Consider the following 25053-nt stretch of genomic DNA (forward strand, 5'->3'; position numbering starts at 1 on the left):
CGCAAGCAAACCCATACGTGTTTTTCCTTTCTTCCAATATATCTCCTTTCATTCCTATGAGTGTGTATTGATACTATAACATATTTGGGCTTGGAGCTCCCCCGTGTGGCCACGTTTGTAACTTCACGCCTCCCTATTTACAAAAGTCCTCCTGATTGATCTCACAACAGGTGTCTATAACATATTGTATTGCCTAATATTACTATTATATCTCATATATCATTGCGGAGATAGATGTTGTTTGCTATGGGCTGACACGTACGCTACTAGATGGCCATGACCCCCTGATTCACCCGTATACTATGGGGATGGTATGTGGTGACCGCGTCCTGGGAATGTACCTTCTGAGGCTATCCATGTATTAATATTTTTGTACTGCATATCTGCTGTGCTTGCTCTTTCCTCTTTTTCCATGTGTGTGTTTTCTTTTTTGTCTCTTCTGTCTCTATCTCTCTGATGGGAAAAACTAGGAAGACAGTGCGGACACCTAGTGCAAAGAAGACTGCGGATACATCATTGCAACCTAATCTATTTCACTATCTTACCCATGACGGTGGTGCTTTTGAAGATAACGCACGTTCTGATTCTAACCCATCTACATCGTCTGATAATACTGGACTTATGGAGTCACCAACTCATACTGGTTCCAGAGATATATCAGATACCGCTATGGCTGAGGTTCTAACGCACTTACGCTCTCTCCCCACTAAACAAGACTTTCTAGACCTTGATAGGAAAATTGGGGCCACAGTCAAGGCGGAAATTGCTACTCTTCAAAAAGAAATTTCTCATGTTACCCACCGGGTGTCTGACATGGAGACACACATGGAGGAAGTTAGTTCTTTTCAACAAAAAGTTCGGGATATTGTATCTACGCATGCACAAGAGATGAGAGTGATGCAACGGAGATTAGATGATCTCGATAACAGAGGTCGCCGTAACAATTTACGTATCCGGGGAATCCCGGAGGATGTCCAAGGTCCTGCTATCGTTGATGCACTAACCAAAATGTTCAATGAACTCACAGATGCAGAACCAGATAATACCATTCTTTTCGATCGTGCACACCGGGCCCTAAGACCAAAGGGTCTCCAATCTGAGGCTCCCAGAGACATTATTTGTCGACTTCACTACCATCATCTTAAGGAAGAGATTCTCAGCACGCAAACTGGATGGTGTTGAATTTAACGGCAGTAAAATTCAAATTTTCCCTGATCTCTCCTGGAATACACTCCATCAACGGCGTCTTCTTAAGCCTCTTACTGACATTCTTAAACAGAAAGGTGTCCGTTTTCGCTGGGGATTTCCTCTGAGTATCCAAGTCATGCATGATGGTCGCCAACTCGTCTTACAGACACCGGAAGACCTGGATAATTTCTGTGACGCACTCTCTATTTCAATACCTCCTCTCCAAGATTGGTTCCACCTGTTCTCACGTCTAGACCCACCCGTCTCAACTGTTGTAAAAGCTCCTTGGACAACAGTGAGGGGGCAGAGGCATACTTCAACTTCTCCACGAATTGAAAGGACAGCCTCTGGCACCTGACCACTTGCGATATTTAAATGTGATTTTTTTTTTGCTTTTTTGCTTCTTTGTTGGGCTTAGACAGGGTACATGTCCGGAATTGTATCCTTTTGATATTGTTGGGGGTCAGTTCGCTCACTGATCATTTGATGATTATAGATTCTTATAATTGTCTTGGTTCTACCCTAACAGTTTAATGCTTTCTATTTGTCATTTGTACGAAAGGAAAGAATTTATTTATGTTTTTCGTTCTCACCACACAGCAGATTTTGTAAGGTTGTGTATGTTTTAGTAAGTTTCTTTACGAAATTCTCCTAGAATTATTCTATGGATGTGCCTCATACATTTATGATACTAATGTAGATGGTACTCTTATTCTTATTATGTAGATATTTTTATTTATTTTTTTTCTCTTTGATATTACCGTTTACAGGATATATGTTAGTTCTTTATTCCCGGGGGGTGGTTATGGCTGCCTTACCCCAGTTGGGTCGTTCCGTATTTTCGACCTTGGAGCATGGGCCGACTACCGTCTCCTGCTTGCTCCAATAGCGGAAATTTTTCCTCATGGATATATTTCTCTGTTTCTTCTAATAAGACTCTTTTTCTGTTTCTCTTGCACTATTTTATTTCTTTTTTTTATTTTTGTTTTTATTTTAATCTTTTTGTTTTTATTTTTTTTCCCTTTTTAGTCGCTACATCTACATTTATTGCCCATGTAAACCTTTATAAGATTTATATAATGCCTCACTCTTTATCTATGATTAACTTCTTCCACAGCCACTGCCATGGCCTCCCTTAAGTCAGAAAACATAAAATTATGTTCCTTTAATGTTAAAGGTCTCAATATTCTTGAGAAACGGTCCACTTTACTGCGAGAGAGTAGATGTGGCCTTTGTGCAAGAAACACACTTTAAACAGCTAGTTGCTCCTAAGCTTGGGAATTATTATTATCCTCTTGTTTTGTAGTAATAACTCTCAGAGTAAATCCCTGAGAGTGGCTATACTTCTTTCCCGTAGGCTCGCCGTTACAGACATATCTCATCATATTCTAATGGAAGGCAGATGTCAGATATTGAAATGTAAGATATATAATCAAGTATACACTATTGTAAATGTTTATTCTCCCAATCAGAAACAGAGGCAATTTTTTAACAAGGTCTTGAAACTTTTGGAACCATTGAGAGAGGGATGTGTAATAATAGGTGGGGACTTTAATTGGTCTTTGGACCCTGTGTTAGACTGTTCTTTGGGATCGCCCCGAGTCTCCTTGCGGGACCATCGCAGAGTACATCAACTCTTTTCTGAATACCAATTGATAGATTTATGGAGGACTCAACATCCAACGGTTAGAGATTATACGTTTTACTCTAACCCGCACTCTGTATATTTACGTATTGATTACTTTCTTGTAGATCATAGAAACCTTCAATATTTTCCCCATAGTCAAATAGGTCATATTACTTGGTCTGACCATGCCCCAATTTTTGCAAATATATGTTTTCCTAACTCGACACCCAGACCGTGGACATGGCGCTTTAATGAGATCTTACTTAGTGACCCCTTACTAAAAACGATCTTCTCAAAGCCATCACTGAATATATCGATATTAATGACGCTCCAGATGTGTCTAAGATAATGGTGTGGGAGGCACACAAATGTGTGATTAGAGGACACTGTATCCAACTGGGTTCTAGATTAAAAAGGGAAAGGATGGCTCAGCGGCAACAACTCCTAGCCCGTATTAAGTCCCTGGAAACATCCCATAAATCCTCTTTAGATGCAACTACATTGAGAGAACTTACTGAAGCAAGACAGGCTCGTAATAAGCTTCTTCAGGATAAAACTAAATTGGATTTACAGAAATGCAGGCATAAATTTTATCAATGGGGAAATAAGCCTGGCAAAATGCTTGCTAGAGCTCTAAAAACTCAGAGGTTCAAATCTTATGTCTCTAATGTTCGGGATTCAGGGGGGAATGTTGTCCATACCTTTCCTCAGATTGCAGCTGCCTTTCAAAACTATTATTTGAAACTTTATAATTTACGTAAGGAACAATCGACTACCCATTCATTAACGCCTCATGAAGCGATCAGAAATTACCTCTCTTCAGTTGATTTCCCACAACTTGATGAGAGTTCTCTCGATCGCCCCTTTACTTACGAGGAACTAGATCTTGCACTATCAAATACCCCTCTTGGGAAAAGCCCTGGCCCCGATGGTTTTCCTGTAAGTTACTATAAGACGTTTCGAGCTATGCTGTTGCCCCTTTTTTTGAAAGCCTGTAATGAAGTTTCCGATAGGGTAGGTTTTTCCCCTCAGACACTTGAAGCACATATTTCAATAATCCCTAAAGAGGGGAAGGACCCTGCCCAGTGTGCTAGCTATAGGCCTATTTCTTTATTAAATAATGATTTAAAATTATATGCTAAAATGCTGGCAAATAGGCTGGGTTCTCTTCTCCCTGGCTTGATACATGAAGACCAAGTTGGATTTATTCGAGGTAAAGAGGCTAAAGACAATACCTCTAAGATTATTGATATAATCCATTTTGTTAGAGGTACTGGGTCCCCTGTTATCCTACTCTCAACAGATGCGGAGAAGGCCTTCGACAGGATTGATTGGCAATTCATGGAAGGCCTTCTTCGATATATGGGGTTAGGCTCTCACTGTCTTCATCGTATTTTAGCCCTTTATAAATTTCCCACGGCCAGAGTAGGGGGTCAATGGGGCACTTTCAGAGCCTTTCCCGATCAATAATGGTACACGTCAAGGATGCCCACTGTCTCCTCTTATATTTGTACTTTGCATGGAGGCATTGGCGAGGGCTATCCGGTGTAATGGGGATATTAAAGGTGTGCAGATTGGAGACCATGAGTACAAATTGGCACTATTTGCTGACGATCTCCTTGCTACTATCTCTTTGCCGGTGACCTCTCTCCCTGCCCTCATGCATGAGTTTGATAGATTCAGTGGGATCTCTAATTTTAAAATCAATTATTCCAAATCCATTGCCATGAATGTATCAGCACCTGACAGCTCTGTGACAAGTCTTAGAGGTGTTTTTCCCTTTGTTTGGACTTCTTCTAGTCTTAAATATTTGGGTGTTCTTCTATCCCCTTCAAATAATAATTTGTACCAGTTAAATTTTCCCCCTCTTATTCAACAATTTAAGACAGACTTTCAGAGATGGTCTCTATTGAAGCTATCCTGGTTGGGTAAAATTAATACGGTTAAGATGTCTATTTTACCTAAGGTCTTATACCTGATGCAAGTGTTGCCTATTACCATACCAGTTTCCTTTTTTCGGGAATTGCAAAGCTTAGTGGGACATTTTGTTTGGGGCTCAAGAAGATCCAGACTATCACAGGCTGTAATAACGCAAAGCCGTTTGAGAGGTGGTTTGCAATTACCCCACTTCCTTACTTATTACCATGCAGTCCACTTGTCTAGGATTGTTGAAATGTCTCGTCTATCTGCAACCAAACAATGGACATGTGTAGTAGGTCACACAGTAGGTAAACTACTTCCTTGGATTGTTAAATGTCCATCTTTATCTCACCCGACATTAGGCCCCACTCTACGCTGTTGGAATAAATTTAGAAACCTCCCCTCGTTTAGCCCATGCGCCTCATTACCTACTCCGCTGGTAGATAACCCGGATTTTCCCACAGGCCTTATGGCATCTAATCTATCTAGTTGGTCCACAAAAGGTATTACACGTATATCCCATTTAGTGACAGCTAGTGGAATACGATCCTTTACAGATCTCCAGCAAATATATAATCTCCCGGCTCGTTCCTTTTGGGTATTTCTCCAACTAAGACATTATGTGAATTCTCTTAAGGCTAATGAACCTCGCTGGACTCCAACTAAATTTGAAGTTTTATGTATGGCAGTAGAACCACCAAGACACCTTATTTCTTCCATATATCAAATATGTCTTGAGTGCTCTAACCCATCTCTACCTTCTTATGTCTCTGCTTGGCATAGTGAATTAGGAAGGGACCTAACTGAGGATCAGTGGTCACAAATATTTGATTTTACTTTTGCTAGTTCCTCTTCACTCCAAGTTCTAGAAACCCAATATAAGATTTTGGCAAGGTGGTATAGATGCCCTGTTCACATCCACCGGATGTTTCCAAATTTATCTGATTTATGCTGGCATTGTCAACAGGCAGTGGGCACTCCTTTCCATATTTGGTGGCAATGCCCGGTGATAGCTGAATTCTGGAGGAAGGTTCGACAATTATCGATATTGATCATTGGTCTTCCTTTATCTGATAAACCTGAATTTTGGTTGCTAAATTTATCTGACCTTCCAATATCCATATATAAAAAATCCGTGTTGCATCATCTGGTGAATGCTGCGAGGGCTACTGTACCGTGTTATTGGAGGTCTTCGACTTGTCCTCCCATCTCTCGATGGTTCCAGAGAATAGATCAGTATATGCATATGGAAGATCTCTCATTGTCTAAATCATCTCCCCTAGATTTTACTGACATTTGGTATTGCTGGCTGAACTTTAAAGAGACGGCTGAGTACAAAACAAATACTTAGTGCCTCTTAGGCTGTGGCGACATCCTCTTTTACTTTTCCCCATTATTTTATTATCCTTCTTTCTCTCTATTATTTTTTTTCTTAAATTCTTATGTTTCTTATTTTATTTGATTAGTTATTTTGATTTTTGCTTTTATATTGTTTTTTGTTTTTCATTCTATTTCAGTTAGTAATATTTGACAGCACGTTTAAAACTAAGCGACTTAAGACTTATTCTTTCTTGCTCCTTTATTTCATGTTGTATGAGTATATTTGTCCACTGAATTCATATTGTTATTTGACTTTATTTGATGTTTCTGTGGGCCGTTGTAGGCCATACATGTACTGTGCTGTTTTCGTTTTCATTAAAAACAGATTACATAAAAGGCATGTGTGTACCTGCTCTGTAAGGAGACAGCTAGTTAATTAGTGAACACATGAAACAACACAAACAGACAGACCTGAATGACAGGTTATGAACTGACACAGACAAGACAGGATTACCAGCTTCCTGCAAAAAGCCAGAACAAGGATAGGACATGATGCAGAATCCCAGTAACAACTATGACTGGGAATTGCCACCAAGCTGATTTGCTAACCGCAAATCCTAACAGACGCATACCAGTAACTAGACTTTTTGGTGCCCTGTGCCAGAAAGTGCATTGGCCCCCCCACCCCCCCATTTTTCAAACAGGCACATGATGCACCCAAAACAGGGGAATGACCTCATGGGGGAAGGGCCGGGGAAGAGATAGGGGAGGCCAGGAGATGCTGGGGATAAATAGGGACATAATATAGTGCACCTAAGAGAGGGCCATGGCCTCATGGGGAAGGGCCAGGGAAGAGATAGGGGAGGCCAGGAGATGCTGGGGATAAATAGGAACATAACATAGTGCACCTGAGAGAGGCCCATGGCCTCATGGGGAAGGGCCAGGGAAGAGATAGGGGAGGTCAGGAGATGCTGGGGATAAATAGGGACATAACATAGTGCACCTGAGAGAGGGCCATGGCCTCACGGGGAAGGGCCAGGGAAGAGATGGGGAGGCCAGGAGATGCTGGGGATAAATAGGGACATAATACAGTGCACCTGAGAGAGGGCCATGGCCTCACGGGGAAGGGCCAGGGAAGAGATAGGGGAGGCCAGGAGATGCTGGGGATAAATAGGGACACAATATAGTGCACCTGAGAGAGGGCCATGGCCTCACGGGGAAGGGCCAGGGAAGAGATAGGGGAGGCCAGGAGATGCTGGGGATAAATAGGGACATAATATAGTGCACCTGAGAGAGGGCCATGGCCTCATGGGGAAGGGCCAGGGAAGAGATAGGAGAGGCCAGGAGATGCTGGGGATAAATACGGACATAATATAGTGCACCTGAGAGAGGGCCATGGCCTCATGGGGAAGGACCAGGGAAGAGATAGGTGAGGCCAGGAGATGTTGGGCATAAATAGGGACATAATATAGTGCACCTGAGAGAGGGCCATGGCCTCATGGGGAAGGGCCAGGGAAGAGATAGGAGAGGCCAGGAGATGCTGGGGATAAATAGGGACATAATATAGCGCACCTGAGAGAGGGCCATGGCCTCATGGGGAAGGGCCAGGGAAGAGATAGAGGAAGCCAGGAGATGCTGGGGATAAATAGGGACATAATATAGTGCACCTGAGAGAGGGCCATGGCCTCATGGGGAAGGGTCAGGGAAGAGATAGGAGAGGCCAGGAGATGCTGGGGATAAATAGGGACATAATATAGTGCACCTGAGAGAGGGCCATGGCCTCATGGGGAAGGGCCAGGGAAGAGATAGGGGAGGCCAGAAGATGCTGGGGATAAATAGGGACATAATATAGTGCACCTGAGAGAGGGCCATGGCCTCATGGGGAAGGGCCAGGGAAGAGATAGGGGAGGCCAGGAGATGCTGGGGATAAATAGGGACATAATATAGTGCACCTGAGAGAGGGCCATGGCCTCATGGGGAAGGGCCAGGGAAGAGATAGGGGAGGCCAGGAGATGCTGGGGATGAAATAAGAAGTTACAAGTGAGAATAATAATGAACAGAAAACTGACAGGCCTGAACAGCGCCCCTTGTCCTGTGGTGCAGCCGCACTACCCTTGTTACGGCCCTGCCGTGACGCTCACTGTCAGTGTGTACAGACGCTGCAATCGTGCTTTGTGCATCTTCAGACGCCACCATCAGTCGCGTTACTGGAATTTGCACCAGCCCTACGCTAGGTACGGATCAGAGGTCTGAGTGTGGCCTCATGTTCGGCGTCTCTGCGCGCCCGCATCACTGCAAAACCACGCCCATCGCTATATCTGCGTCTGATTAGCCAATCCCCTGTAACCACACAGGACTGCCCAACACATTTCTGATGCTCTTCTTTGTGCGAGTCTGACTCTGTACAAATACCATCAGGATGTAAGCGCGGTGCCACCACCTACTGCGTCCAACATCGCCACTGCGCCTGTGTCACAACCAGGCCCATAATGCTGTATACTGCGCCATAGTGATGCTCGCTATATAAGATAACTACAAGAGAGACATTTCAGGGGCGTATTAAGAGAAGAGGGGGCCAGTGTTCACTCCCCGTCTGGGGCCCCCTCCTCTCTCCCTGGCTGCAGTCAGCAAACTGACAGCAGCAGAAGACCTTGGGTACTAGAGTCTGCCCGGAGTCTACTGCGCATGCGCAGGTCACCGGGAAAATGGGGTGGCAGCCATTTTCCTGGTGATTTCCTACTGCGCATGCGTAAAATCCCAAGAAAATGGCCTCGGCGCCCATTTTCCAGGCGTTTTCTGTAGCGCTACTCAGTGGGACATCGGCGAGGTAAGTATACAAAAAAAATAAAGAATAGGTGGAGGGTGTGCATTGCGGGCCCCCCCTGGACCCAGGGGCCCATGCACCGCAAACCCTGCACCAATATTAAGGCATGAGGCGGGCGTAAAGGCATTGATTCACGCTGTTGCCAGGAGAGACACAAGCCTTAAGGTGCACACACACTGGACCACTAGCAAACGATGCGATGTCGTAGGTAAGATATGAGGATACGACATAAGACCCCGGGGACCGCGCATCAGATCGTTATTGTTCCTGGAAGCTGCACGATTTGGACGTTTTTATGCATCGTTTTCCTGCAAATCGTCCAGTGTGTGGGCACCTTAACTCTAGCAGCATCAAGTCAATGGTATGATGAGGTCAGTGTGCCTTTACATGCATACTGGCCAGGTAAGTATGCCAGTTGGCTAAACGTGCCCTCTAACTATTTGTATTTGTGGCATGTAGGGAAGTGCCCTGTAACCTATTGCAGTTTTGCCAAGTTCGGCAGATAGGGAGATTTGTTCTGTAACCTTCGGCTTTTGCTCCCAGTATGACAGGTAGGTAACAGTGACCTGTAACCACTTGCATTGGGGGTAAGTTTTCCCATAAAACCACTTTTATTTCCCCCAAGTTTTATTTATCCACTTGGAATTTGTACCAGGTGAGCCAAGTAGGGAATTGTGGGCCTCATTCAGACCCACTCGCAAGCGGCTGTCCGCTCCCAAGTGGGTCGATGGTGTGCACTGCGCATGCGCACGACGGAGGGAGCTCCGTCGTGCGCATGCGCCAGACGCGACGAGCGAAGGACTTTCCTTCGCTCGTTGTGTCTGCTCAAAGGGGACGTGCTGTCGATGTTGATTGACAGCACGCCGACTTTGGTGGGCGTGCCGGGGGCAAGCCTCCCAGACGGAGGCGTTCCCAAGGGAACGACTACCATCAGAAGCCGGCCCACTGACATCACTAGTGATGTCAGTGGGAGTGATTTTGGCTCTGATAGAGCCAAAATCACTCCAGGGCTTGTGGTCGAAAACCCCGACCACAAGCTTCTGGTCGCACTGGCGATGGCCGCGATGGTCAAGACCATCGCGACCATCATCCTGCACGCTCGTATGAGCTGTGGGTGGTGACCCACAGCTATATGAGCGTCCAGCAGGACGCTCCATTTTTATGGAGGACGGCCCTCATTCAGAGCGTAGGTAAGTGTGCCTTGTAAGCATCTTCAGGGCAGGTAAGTAATGGTGCCCAGTAACCACTTGCATTTCCTCCATGTATGCCAGTTATGTAAGCGTGTTCTGTAAACCTCTTGTTTTGGGGTTCGGTATGTTAGGAAGGGAATTGTATTTTGAATCCACCAGCATTGGTGTTAGGTCTCAGGCAGGTAAGTGTGCCCTGTAAGCACAGGCAAGTCAGGTAAGTGTGCCATGTAACCATTGCAGTAGGGGTAAGTATGCAAGATAGGCAAGTGTACAATGTAAGAATATGCTCGTATTGGTCATATAACCTTTAGGGACTTTTCCCTATTTTTTCGCTGGCCTAATGGGGCCACCTGCAGACTGCCAATCTGCCAATGCGTCGGTCTTCAGAAGGCTGGTACATCCCCATGGACTATACACCTTTTCTTTTATTTTTGCCCTCGATCACGATTTGGCTAATCCCTGCCATCAGTTGTATATAAGCTTGCTCTTGGACATGCGATCTAAATGCAAAGTACTGCACTTAATATAAATGATGGGTGTTGAAACGCTTCATTGGGGGTTCAGCTCATACTGTTCTAATGTGTGTATGGAAGCAGATAGAGAATGGATCAAGCTTTTAAAGCTTCTGACTCTCTCACACTCATACAGAGACAGACACAGTAACACTCATACACAGAGAGCCAATCACAGTGACTCTCAGTAACACTCATACACAGAGAGCCAATCACAGTGACACTCTCACACTCATACAGAGACAGACACAGTAACACTCATACACAGAGAGCCAATCACAGTGACTCTCTCACACTCATACAGAGACAGACACAGTAACACTCATACACAGAGAGCCAATCACAGTGACTCTCTCACACTCATACAGAGACACAGTAACACTCATACACAGAGAGCCAATCACAGTAATTCTCTCACACACTCATACAGAGACAGACACAGTAACACTCATACACAGAGAGCCAATCACAGTGACTCTCTCACACTCATACAGAGACAGACACAGTAACACTCATACACAGAGAGCCAATCACAGTAATTCTCTCACACACTCTTACAGAGACAGACACAGTAACACTCATACACAGAGGGCCAATCACAGTGACTCTCACACACTCATACAGAGACAGACACAGTAACACTCATACACAGAGAGCCAATCACAGTGACTCTCACACACTCATACAGAGACAGACACAGTAACACTCATACACAGAGAGCCAATCACAGTGACTCTCTCACACTCATACAGAGACACAGTAACACTCATACACAGAGAGCCAATCACAGTAATTCTCTCACACACTCATACAGAGACAGACACAGTAACACTCATACACAGAGAGCCAATCACAGTGACTCTCTCACACTCATACAGAGACAGACACAGTAACACTCATACACAGAGAGCCAATCACAGTAATTCTCTCACACACTCTTACAGAGACAGACACAGTAACACTCATACACAGAGGGCCAATCACAGTGACTCTCACACACTCATACAGAGACAGACACAGTAACACTCATACACAGAGAGCCAATCACAGTGACTCTCACACACTCATACAGAGACAGACACAGTAACACTCATACACAGAGAGCCAATCACAGTGACTCTCACACACTCATAGAGAGCCAATCACAGTGACTCTCTCACACTCATACAGAGACAGACACAGTAACACTCATACACAGAGAGCCAATCACAGTGACTCTCACACACATACAGAGACAGACACAGTAACACTCATACACAGAGAGCCAATCACAGTGACTCTTTCACACTCATACAGAGACAGACACAGTAACACTCATACACAGAGAGCCAATCACAGTAATTCTCTCACACACTCATAGAGAGACAGACACAGTAACACTCATACACAGAGAGCCAATCACAGTGACTCTCTCACACTCATACAGAGACACAGTAACACTCATACACAGAGAGCCAATCACAGTAATTCTCTCACACACTCATACAGAGACAGACACAGTAACCCTCATACACAGAGAGCCAATCACAGTGACTCTCTCACACTCATACAGAGACAGACACAGTAACACTCATACACAGAGAGCCAATCACAGTAATTCTCTCACACACTCATACAGAGACAGACACAGTAACACTCATACACAGAGAGCCAATCACAGAGACTCTCTCACACTCATACAGAGACAGACACAGTAACACTCATACACAGAGAGCCAATCACAGTGACTCTCTCACACTCATACAGAGACACAGTAACACTCATACACAGAGAGACAATCACAGTGACTCTCACACACTCATACAGAGACAGACACAGTAACACTCATACACAGAGAGCCAATCACAGTGACTCTCACACACTCATACAGAGACAGACACAGTAACACTCATACACAGAGAGCCAATCACAGTGACTCTCACACACTCATAGAGAGCCAATCACAGTGACTCTCTCACACTCATACAGAGACAGACACAGTAACACTCATACACAGAGAGCCAATCACAGTGACTCTCACACACATACAGAGACAGACACAGTAACACTCATACACAGAGAGCCAATCACAGTGACTCTTTCACACTCATACAGAGACAGACACAGTAACACTCATACACAGAGAGCCAATCACAGTAATTCTCTCACACACTCATAGAGAGACAGACACAGTAACACTCATACACAGAGAGCCAATCACAGTGACTCTCTCACACTCATACAGAGACACAGTAACACTCATACACAGAGAGCCAATCACAGTAATTCTCTCACACACTCATACAGAGACAGACACAGTAACCCTCATACACAGAGAGCCAATCACAGTGACTCTCTCACACTCATACAGAGACAGACACAGTAACACTCATACACAGAGAGCCAATCACAGTAATTCTCTCACACACTCATACAGAGACAGACACAGTAACACTCATACACAGAGAGCCAATCACAGAGACTCTCTCACACTCATACAGAGACAGACACAGTAACACTCATACACAGAGAGCCAATCACAGTGACTCTCTCACACTCATACAGAGACACAGTAACACTCATACACAGAGAGACAATCACAGTGACTCTCACACACTCATACAGAGACAGACACAGTAACACTCATACACAGAGAGACAATCACAGTGACTCTCACACACTCATACAGAGACAGACACAGTAACACTCATACACAGAGAGCCAATCACAGTGACTCTCACACACTCATACAGAGACAGACACAGTAACACTCATACACAGAGAGCCAATCACAGTGACTCTCACACACTCATAGAGAGCCAATCACAGTGACTCTCTCACACTCATACAGAGACAGACACAGTAACACTCATACACAGAGAGCCAATCACAGAGACTCTCTCACACTCATACAGAGACAGACACAGTAACACTCATACACAGAGAGCCAATCACAGTGACTCTCTCACACTCATACAGAGACACAGTAACACTCATACACAGAGAGCCAATCACAGTGACTCTCTCACACTCATACAGAGACACAGTAACACTCATACACAGAGAGACAATCACAGTGACTCTCACACACTCATACAGAGACAGACACAGTAACACTCATACACAGAGAGCCAATCACAGTGACTCTCACACACTCATACAGAGACAGACACAGTAACACTCATACACAGAGAGCCAATCACAGTGACTCTCACACACTCATAGAGAGCCAATCACAGTGACTCTCTCACACTCATACAGAGACAGACACAGTAACACTCATACACAGAGAGCCAATCACAGTGACTCTCACACACATACAGAGACAGACACAGTAACACTCATACACAGAGAGCCAATCACAGTGACTCTTTCACACTCATACAGAGACAGACACAGTAACACTCATACACAGAGAGCCAATCACAGTAATTCTCTCACACACTCATAGAGAGACAGACACAGTAACACTCATACACAGAGAGCCAATCACAGTGACTCTCTCACACTCATACAGAGACACAGTAACACTCATACACAGAGAGCCAATCACAGTAATTCTCTCACACACTCATACAGAGACAGACACAGTAACCCTCATACACAGAGAGCCAATCACAGTGACTCTCTCACACTCATACAGAGACAGACACAGTAACACTCATACACAGAGAGCCAATCACAGTAATTCTCTCACACACTCATACAGAGACAGACACAGTAACACTCATACACAGAGAGCCAATCACAGAGACTCTCTCACACTCATACAGAGACAGACACAGTAACACTCATACACAGAGAGCCAATCACAGTGACTCTCTCACACTCATACAGAGACACAGTAACACTCATACACAGAGAGACAATCACAGTGACTCTCACACACTCATACAGAGACAGACACAGTAACACTCATACACAGAGAGCCAATCACAGTGACTCTCTCACACTCATACAGACAGACACAGTAACACTCATACACAGAGAGCCAATCACAGAGACTCTCTCACACTCATACAGAGACAGACACAGTAACACTCATACACAGAGAGCCAATCACAGTAATTCTCTCACACACTCATAGAGAGACAGACACAGTAACACTCATACACAGAGAGCCAATCACAGTGACTCTCTCACACTCATACAGAGACACAGTAACACTCATACACAGAGAGCCAATCACAGTGACTCTCTCACACTCATACAGAGACACAGTAACACTCATACACAGAGAGCCAATCACAGTGACTCTCACACACTCATACAGAGACAGACACAGTAACACTCATACACAGAGAGCCAATCACAGTGACTCTCTCACACTCATACAGAGAGAGCCAATCACAGTGACTCTCTTACACTCATACAGAGACAGAGTAACCCTCATACACAGAGAGCCAATCACAGTAATTCTCTCACACACTCATACAGAGACAGACACAGTAACACTCATACACAGATAGCCAATCACAGTGACTCTCTCACACTCATACAGAGAGAGCCAATCACAGTGACTCTCTCACACTCATACAGAGACAGACAGAGTAACCCTCATACACAGAGAGCCAATCACAGTAATTCTCTCACACACTCATACAGAGACAGAAACAGTAACACTCATACACAGAGAGCCAATCACAGTGACTCTCTCACACTCATACAGAGACAGACACAGTAACACTCATACACAGAGAGCCAATCACAGTGACTCTCTCACACTCATACAGAGACACAGTAACACTCATACACAGAGAGCCAATCACAGTAATTCTCTCACACACTCATACAGAGACAGACACAGTAACCCTCATACACAGAGAGCCAATCACAGTGACTCTCTCACACTCATACAGAGACAGACACAGTAACACTCATACACAGAGAGCCAATCACAGTAATTCTCTCACACACTCTTACAGAGACAGACACAGTAACACTCATACACAGAGGGCCAATCACAGTGACTCTCACACACTCATACAGAGACAGACACAGTAACACTCATACACAGAGAGCCAATCACAGTGACTCTCACACACTCATACAGAGACAGACACAGTAACACTCATACACAGAGAGCCAATCACAGTGACTCTCACACACTCATAGAGAGCCAATCACAGTGACTCTCTCACACTCATACAGAGACAGACACAGTAACACTCATACACAGAGAGCCAATCACAGTGACTCTCTCACACTCATACAGAGACAGACACAGTAACACTCATACACAGAGAGCCAATCACAGTGACTCTTTCACACTCATACAGAGACAGACACAGTAACACTCATACACAGAGAGCCAATCACAGTGACTCTTTCACACTCATACAGAGACAGACACAGTAACACTCATACACAGAGAGCCAATCACAGTAATTCTCTCACACACTCATAGAGAGACAGACACAGTAACACTCATACACAGAGAGCCAATCACAGTGACTCTCTCACACTCATACAGAGACACAGTAACACTCATACACAGAGAGCCAATCACAGTAATTCTCTCACACACTCATACAGAGACAGACACAGTAACCCTCATACACAGAGAGCCAATCACAGTGACTCTCTCACACTCATACAGAGACAGACACAGTAACACTCATACACAGAGAGCCAATCACAGTAATTCTCTCACACACTCATACAGAGACAGACACAGTAACACTCATACACAGAGAGCCAATCACAGAGACTCTCTCACACTCATACAGAGACAGACACAGTAACACTCATACACAGAGAGCCAATCACAGTGACTCTCTCACACTCATACAGAGACACAGTAGCACTCATACACAGAGAGCCAATCACAGTGACTCTCACACACTCATACAGAGACAGACACAGTAACACTCATACACAGAGAGCCAATCACAGTGACTCTCTCACACTCATACAGAGACAGACACAGTAACACTCATACACAGAGAGCCAATCACAGAGACTCTCTCACACTCATACAGAGACAGACACAGTAACACTCATACACAGAGAGCCAATCACAGTAATTCTCTCACACACTCATAGAGAGACAGACACAGTAACACTCATACACAGAGAGCCAATCACAGTGACTCTCTCACACTCATACAGAGACACAGTAACACTCATACACAGAGAGCCAATCACAGTGACTCTCTCACACTCATACAGAGACACAGTAACACTCATACACAGAGAGCCAATCACAGTGACTCTCACACACTCATACAGAGACAGACACAGTAACACTCATACACAGAGAGCCAATCACAGTGACTCTCTCACACTCATACAGAGAGAGCCAATCACAGTGACTCTCTCACACTCATACAGAGACAGACAGAGTAACCCTCATACACAGAGAGCCAATCACAGTAATTCTCTCACACACTCATACAGAGACAGACACAGTAACACTCATACACAGAGAGCCAATCACAGTGACTCTCTCACACTCATACAGAGACACAGTAGCACTCATACACAGAGAGCCAATCACAGTGACTCTCACACACTCATACAGAGACAGACACAGTAACACTCATACACAGAGAGCCAATCACAGTGACTCTCTCACACTCATACAGAGACAGACACAGTAACACTCATACACAGAGAGCCAATCACAGAGACTCTCTCACACTCATACAGAGACAGACACAGTAACACTCATACACAGAGAGCCAATCACAGTAATTCTCTCACACACTCATAGAGAGACAGACACAGTAACACTCATACACAGAGAGCCAATCACAGTGACTCTCTCACACTCATACAGAGACACAGTAACACTCATACACAGAGAGCCAATCACAGTGACTCTCTCACACTCATACAGAGACACAGTAACACTCATACACAGAGAGCCAATCACAGTGACTCTCACACACTCATACAGAGACAGACACAGTAACACTCATACACAGAGAGCCAATCACAGTGACTCTCTCACACTCATACAGAGAGAGCCAATCACAGTGACTCTCTCACACTCATACAGAGACAGACAGAGTAACCCTCATACACAGAGAGCCAATCACAGTAATTCTCTCACACACTCATACAGAGACAGACACAGTAACACTCATACACAGAGAGCCAATCAGTGACTCTCTCAGTAACACTCATAAACAGAGAGCCAATCACAGTGACTCTCTTACACTCATACAGAGACAGAGTAACCCTCATACACAGAGAGCCAATCACAGTAATTCTCTCACACACTCATACAGAGACAGACACAGTAACACTCATACACAGAGAGCCAATCACAGTGACTCTCTCACACTCATACAGAGACAGACACAGTAACCCTCATACACAGAGAGCCAATCACAGTGACTCTCTCACACTCATACAGAGACAGACACAGTAACACTCATACACAGAGAGCCAATCACAGTAATTCTCTCACACACTCATACAGAGACAGACACAGTAACACTCATACACAGAGAGCCAATCACAGAGACTCTCTCACACTCATACAGAGACAGACACAGTAACACTCATACACAGAGAGCCAATCACAGTGACTCTCTCACACTCATACAGAGACACAGTAGCACTCATACCCAGAGAGCCAATCACAGTGACTCTCACACACTCATACAGAGACAGACACAGTAACACTCATACACAGAGAGCCAATCACAGTGACTCTCTCACACTCATACAGAGACAGACACAGTAACACTCATACACAGAGAGCCAATCACAGAGACTCTCTCACACTCATACAGAGACAGACACAGTAACACTCATACACAGAGAGCCAATCACAGTAATTCTCTCACACACTCATAGAGAGACAGACACAGTAACACTCATACACAGAGAGCCAATCACAGTGACTCTCTCACACTCATACAGAGACACAGTAACACTCGTACTCAGAGAGCCAATCACAGTGACTCTCTCACACTCATACAGAGACACAGTAACACTCATACACAGAGAGCCAATCACAGTGACTCTCACACACTCATACAGAGACAGACACAGTAACACTCATACACAGAGAGCCAATCACAGTGACTCTCTCACACTCATACAGAGACAGACACAGTAACACTCATACACAGAGAGCCAATCAGTGACTCTCTCAGTAACACTCATAAACAGAGAGCCAATCACAGTGACTCTCTTACACTCCTACAGAGACAGAGTAACCCTCATACACAGAGAGCCAATCACAGTAATTCTCTCACACACTCATACAGAGACAGACACAGTAACACTCATACACAGAGAGCCAATCACAGTGACTCTCTCACACTCATACAGAGACAGACACAGTAACACTCATACACAGAGAGCCAATCACAGTGACTCTCTCACACTCATACAGAGACACAGTAACACTCATACACAGAGAGCCAATCACAGTAATTCTCTCACACACTCATACAGAGACAGACACAGTAACCCTCATACACAGAGAGCCAATCACAGTGACTCTCTCACACTCATACAGAGACAGACACAGTAACACTCATACACAGAGAGCCAATCACAGTGGCGTAACTAGGGCAGGGCGAGCAGGGTGCGTGCCCTGGGCGCCGTGGGACCGGTGGTGCGGGGGGAGCGCCACCGGCCCGCCCTAGTTAACCAGTGTAGCGCCGACCGCAGTGAGTGTGCTACAAGGAGAGAGATTCAATAGTTGTGAAGAAGGCTTCAGGGCGCCCAAGAATGTCCAGCAAGCGCAGGACCGTTTTCTAAAGCTGATTCAGCTGTGGGATCGGGGCACCACCAGTGCAGAGCTTGCTCAGGAATGGCAGCAGGCAGGTGTGAGTGCATCTTCCCGCACAGTGAGGTGAAGACTTTTGGATGATGGCCTGGTGTCAAGAAGGGCAGCAAAGAAGCCACTTCTCTCCAGGAAAAACATCAGGGACAGACTTGTATTCTGCAAAAGGTACAGGGATTGTACTACTGGGAACTGGGGTAAAGTTATTCTCTCTGATGAATCCCCTTTCAGATTGTTTGGGGCATCTGAAAAAACGCTTGTCCGAAGAAGGAAAGGTGAGCGCTACCATCAGGTCTGTGTCATGCCAACAGTAAAGCATCCTGAGACCATTCATGTGTGGGGCTGTTCCTCAGCCAGGGGAGTGGGCTCACTCACAATTTTGCCTAAGAACACAGCCATGAATAAAGAATGGTACCAAAACATCCTCCAAGAGCAACTTCTCCCAACCATCCAAGAACAGTTTGGTGATGAACAATGCCTTTTCCAGCATGATGGAGCACCTTGCCATAAGGCAAAAGGGATAACTTAGTGGCTTTGGGAACAAAACATTGAAACTTTGGGTCCATTGCCAGGAAACTCCCCAGACCTTAATCCCATTGAGAACGTGCCCAGTCCCTGCCCCACTCCTACTGCCAGGACTGGGACAGCGACTGTGAGGTCTGCATACAGTTCTCTGAGTGTACAGCGCTGTGTGTTATGTCTGTTATATAAAGAGGAGGATCATAGTAATTATGATAAAAGCAGACAATGGCAGCCATGCCTTTTCCTTACAGTACCCTCATCACTCAGCGGTTACAGGTTAGCAGTACATACTCATTTCATAGTAAATAAATAACACAGTAGATTTTATCATTCAAAATAGATTGTATTGAAAGTGAATCATTATTATGTCATGTTAAAAAACAAGGACATGGGGGCTGAATAAATATCCAACCTAAGACTTCTCTAGGAGCTGGAGACATCGCTGAGGCGGAACGCGCACAGTCTCTCTAGTTCCAGGAGATCCAAGCACCTGATACCGATGTGAGTGACCTCTTCCTGCCACAGATACACAGCAGGACAAGGTATCAGGACAACCCCATCATCGTTTATGTCATCTGTATAAGCTGGAGCAGACATTTTAAGATGAACCTGTATTTTACCTATAAATACATTATGAACCAATGCCATCCCCGAGGCAAGAGGCACATGATGTCGCTAGTGCCTCATTCACTGATAGGCTGCATTCAGAATGTCTGCCTCTGCTGGGTGTGGGTGACAGGGACACTTTATTAATGCGATCTAAAGAATTAGAATTGCACGTTGGGTAGGGCTTAGTTTGCATGACACACATATATATATATATATATTATATATATATATATATATATCTTACCCGTTTGTGGGACCGCCATTTTTAAGAACCATAATGTATTTGCATCTTTTGTTTTAATAAATGTGTCACTTTTTGTTCTAGACCACTTGTTCTCAACTCCAGTCCTCAGGTACCACCAACAGGTCAGGTTTCGTGGATTTCTTTAATCACGCACAGGTGAGTTCATCTTTTTGCTGGCTTAGAAATCATCCCATCTGCTTCCACAGACAGAAATCCAGAAAACATGACCTGTTGGGAAAACTTCAGGGTTGTGGTTGAGAACCACTGACCTAGACCTTTTGTGCTGCTACCTGTGTCAATGTCATCACTGTATCCCTGTTTCTATAGGCAACATAGCAGATATTATTGATCTGACAGGATAAGGAGACTAGACATTTCCCCCCTTACAGAAGATCAGACAGCCCTGGTATGTTGCAGCCTCCTGGGCCGTGTAAGTTAGGCAGAAGCTCAGAGAGTTATCTGCCGTTGATGAACTGCGCACTTCTCACACAGTCTCCTGGGCCATGCGGTAATCATACACGCTTCCTCGCTCCACGAAGCTGTGACTCTGACCCTGGGTGGGCTTCGGGGTGTTATCTCCATCTTTGCGAACACCATATCCGCCCCCTCCGGGGGTGTGAAGGGTGAATGTATCCTGTAGAAAGGGAATAGGATAATATCAGACATAAATCAGCATCAGAGGACTGGCATTCCAAACCAGTATCTCCATGCCCAACCTGGTGCTGGCATTCCAAACCAGTATCTCCATGCCCAACCTGGTGCAGGCATTCCAAACCAGTATCTCCATGCCCAACCTGGTGCTGGCATTCCAAACCAGTATCTCCATGCCCAACCTGGTACTGGCATTCCAAACCAGAATCTCCATGCCCAACCTGGTGCTGGCATTCCAAACCAGTATCTCTATGCCCAACCTGGTGCTGGCATTCTAAACCAGTATCTCCAGGTCCAACCTGCTGCTAGCATTCTAAACCAGTATCTCCATGCCCAACCCGATACTGGCTTTCTATACCAGTATCTCCATGCCCAACCCGGTGCTGGCATTCTAAACCAGTATCTCCATGCCCAACCTGCTGCTAGCATTCTAAACCAGTATCTCCATGCCCAACCCGGTGCTGGCTTTCTAAATCAGTATCTCCATGCCCAACCCGATGCTGGCATTCTAAACCAGTATCTCCATGCCCAACCCGGTGCTGGCGGTCTAAACCAGTATCTCCGTGTCCAACCTGGTGCTGGCATTCCAAACCAGTATCTCCATGCCCAACCCCGTGCTGGCGTTCTAAACCAGTATCTCCATGCCCAACATGGTGCTGGCATTCTAAACCAGTATCTCCATTCCCAACCCGGTGCTGGCGTTCTAAGCCAGTATCGCTATGCCCAACCTGCTGTCTTTCATACAAGTTCAAGGTCACCAAGTATCATGAAAACAATGTGTGTGTGTAAATAGCACTCATCAGTAAAAACTCTACGCCTGCTCACTAAGGACTATGGAGCTTATTCAGACCCGGTCGCTAGCTCTACGAGCTCGCAACTGGGGCGATGTTGCTCCAGTGCGCATGCGCACGACGGAGCCGGCTCCGTCATGCACATGCGCGAGACCAGGCTAACGACGGTTGATCCGTCGTTAGGGGTCTCGTAGCAGATGGGGCAAGCTGTCGATGTTGAGTGACAGCTCGCCCCGTTTGCTAGGCGGCCCGGGGGCGTGCTCGGCCAAACGGAGGCGTTCCTGTCGGAACGCTTGCCGTTTGGGGGCGGCCCCACTGACATCATCAGTGATGTCAGTGGGGAGCTTCCTGCTCAAACAGAGCAGGAAGCTCCCTGGGGCTTAAGGTTGACAAGACCCTACCTTAGGGTCTCGTCGTAAGCCCCGATGGTCGCGATGGTCTTGACCATCGCGACCATCACCCTTAGTGGTCGTTAGAGCTGTGGGTGTTAACCCACAGCCTAACGACTGACATGGAGGCGGCCGTTCAGGATGCAAGTGGCCGCCCTGTTTCTGAACGACCGCTTGCATCCTACGACCACCTCTGAATGAGGCCCTATATTTGCGGGTGGATGCAAATCCATTTATATAAATATACGCATTTCCATACCGTGCAGGCGCACCAAACTGCATCCATATTTAGATTTGGGCACATCATTGACTCATGGCCCCTTAATCTGGTGAGGGGGGAGGGCAGGTATTAGTTGGGTGCAGTAAGGTTGACTGCTTGTGAGCGTAGATGCTCTATAGAGATGTCATCTAGCAAAACAGACTGTGCTCCTTAGGAGGTCTATCTTTTGTGGGCATCGGTGACCAGGTAGTTGACGATTACACCAGCTGCGCTGTCGAGCCGCTCCTGATTGGCTGCTTGAGTATTGCCCCCTCCAGCTGGTTTATGAATGACTTAGTGTTGCGGCTATACTGTGCTAAATTGCAGCCTCCTGTATGTATTTTCATGTTCATAACAGCAGGAATGAGAATTCATAAAGTGGGAAAATAGTGGATGTGCGGTTTTCTGTACTTTATATGGAAAAGATGACTCCTATTTATTACTAACACAACACTTCTCTCCTCTCGGGTATTTGTCACTATGTATATGACAAGGGTAATAGGACTTTCTGCATTTCTGTATAAGGGTGATGATCTCTGCATAGATAGTTTATTATATTAGTACAGATCCCCTCTTACCCCAGGTTCTAGAGACACAGATGTCTTCCCCCCCAAGTTAATGGTTCTGCCGTCACATCGATGCAGGAGGTTCAGCCCAGCAGCTCCAGGAGACCCCCCTAGAATTAAGGAGACAGATAATATTGAAGTATAGAGTATTAGTGACACGGCCGTCACACAAGACGACGAGAGGTTCACTTCACCGTGGAGTCCGTAGGGCCGGAAGACTCTTCGCTCAGTCAGAACCGACAAGATGATCGTTTGCCGAAACAGCAGCTCCCGAATGACTCCATCGCCTCCACAGAACCTCCCGTCACCCCCGGAACCTGGGCGCAGCTGGAAGCTTTTCAGGACCACTGGGTATCTAGAGCAAAAGATCATAGAGTCTAGAGCAGGTTGTAAGTAGAAGGTCAGCCATTTTCACATGAGCTATTTATTCCTCCACGTGAATCAGAGGAATCCTCTCTCGCTGTCAGCAAGCTCACGGTTAGCTAATTAGGAATAAACACCAAAGCCCAAATGTAATAGCCTGCGACTTAGGTGATATAAAAAGAGATGTGCGGTTCGGTTCTCCAGAAATTCAAATCGACCCGAATTTCGTGAATCCGGGTAAATCCGGATCGTGATTCTGATCTTTTTGCGGTTCGGGATTTGGATTTTAAAACCGAATTTCGGGTTTTGGATTGCATAAATTACAGGATTTTAGCTGTTTTTAAAACTTTTTATCTATTTATTATTTAAAAAAATCCAGAACCAAAACAAAAACACCTGAGGGTGGTTTTCAAAACCAAATCCAGATCCAAAACCTTGAAGGAGATACAGATCCAAAACCAAAATACGGGGGTCGGTGCACATCCCTAATAGAAACATGAGAAGAGGGTCATTAGTAGGCTGGAATAGCCTGGCTGGAATTGCTCCATTCAGAAGTGCACTATTCAAAAGTGCATTTTAACATTAATACTGGCGTTACACCAGCGTTGAACCGAAGTGGAACAGAAGGGAAACAACCGATCTGCACTTCTAAAAACCTAATCTAGATTTGGAGAAAAACCATCAACAAAAGTGATTTTAAAATCTCACTGCTACAAACTCATGCTGACTGTATAACCTGGACTTTCTACACTGACCTCTGGTTGCTACAAACACTCTGGCCATCACTTGCTACTATTTGTGCTGCCTCTGTGCTTAACAGATAATCTTACTGAATACTGTTAATGTCAGCTTAACTCTGTAATAATGTCTTTTTACATTAGCACTTTGGTCTAGTCTTACATGATCTAGCTACTGCTACTCTCTACTCTAATATTCAATTTCTGCTCCCATCTTATCTCCACTTTTTCTAAACTCTATACTATATTTTTGTTGTGCTGACACTGTACCTCATCCTTACCATGACCATGTTGTCTCCTCCCTTCACTCAGTTTCTAACTAATCTTTTGTTCTGCCCTCTGACTCCACCTCTATCCTTTCCCCCTGGTCTCCTCCACCTCCTCCTATCTCCCCTTCTCTCTGCCTTCCTCCCCCTCTTCTCCCATTACTCCATTTTCTTTCTCTTATACCCCCCAAGGATCCTACTACCCCACTGGTAATCTTTCCTCCCTTACTTATCTCCCTGTCACTTCACCCCACTTTCATTCACGTCTCCTTAACGTCCCTCCCTGCCCACTTCCTACAGGGTCCCCTCCTAGCACAGGAGCACGCATGATCCCTACACTCTATTCA

General features: G+C 45.4%; 1 protein-coding gene across 4 annotated transcripts in view; it reads right to left on the reverse strand.

Moving 5' to 3' along the window:
• Positions 1 to 20153: 20153 nt before the first annotated feature.
• Positions 20154 to 25053, reverse strand: part of OPLAH (5-oxoprolinase, ATP-hydrolysing) — a 120736-nt gene continuing 115836 nt past the window's right edge. For all 4 annotated transcript variants that reach the window (XM_088457193.1, XM_088457191.1, XM_088457192.1 and 1 more), the window contains 3 exons: positions 23535 to 23695; positions 23353 to 23450; positions 20154 to 21318 (listed from right to left, as the gene is read on the reverse strand). In XM_088457193.1, the coding sequence (XP_088313319.1) occupies positions 21169 to 21318; positions 23353 to 23450; positions 23535 to 23695 (409 nt within the window). In that variant the 3' untranslated portion in view covers positions 20154 to 21168. The remainder of the gene's footprint in view (positions 21319 to 23352; positions 23451 to 23534; positions 23696 to 25053) is intronic.

Source organism: Taudactylus pleione, unplaced genomic scaffold (assembly GCF_031769625.1).
Source record: "Taudactylus pleione unplaced genomic scaffold, aTauple2 ptg000744l, whole genome shotgun sequence".
Classification (NCBI taxonomy): domain Eukaryota; kingdom Metazoa; phylum Chordata; class Amphibia; order Anura; family Myobatrachidae; genus Taudactylus; species Taudactylus pleione.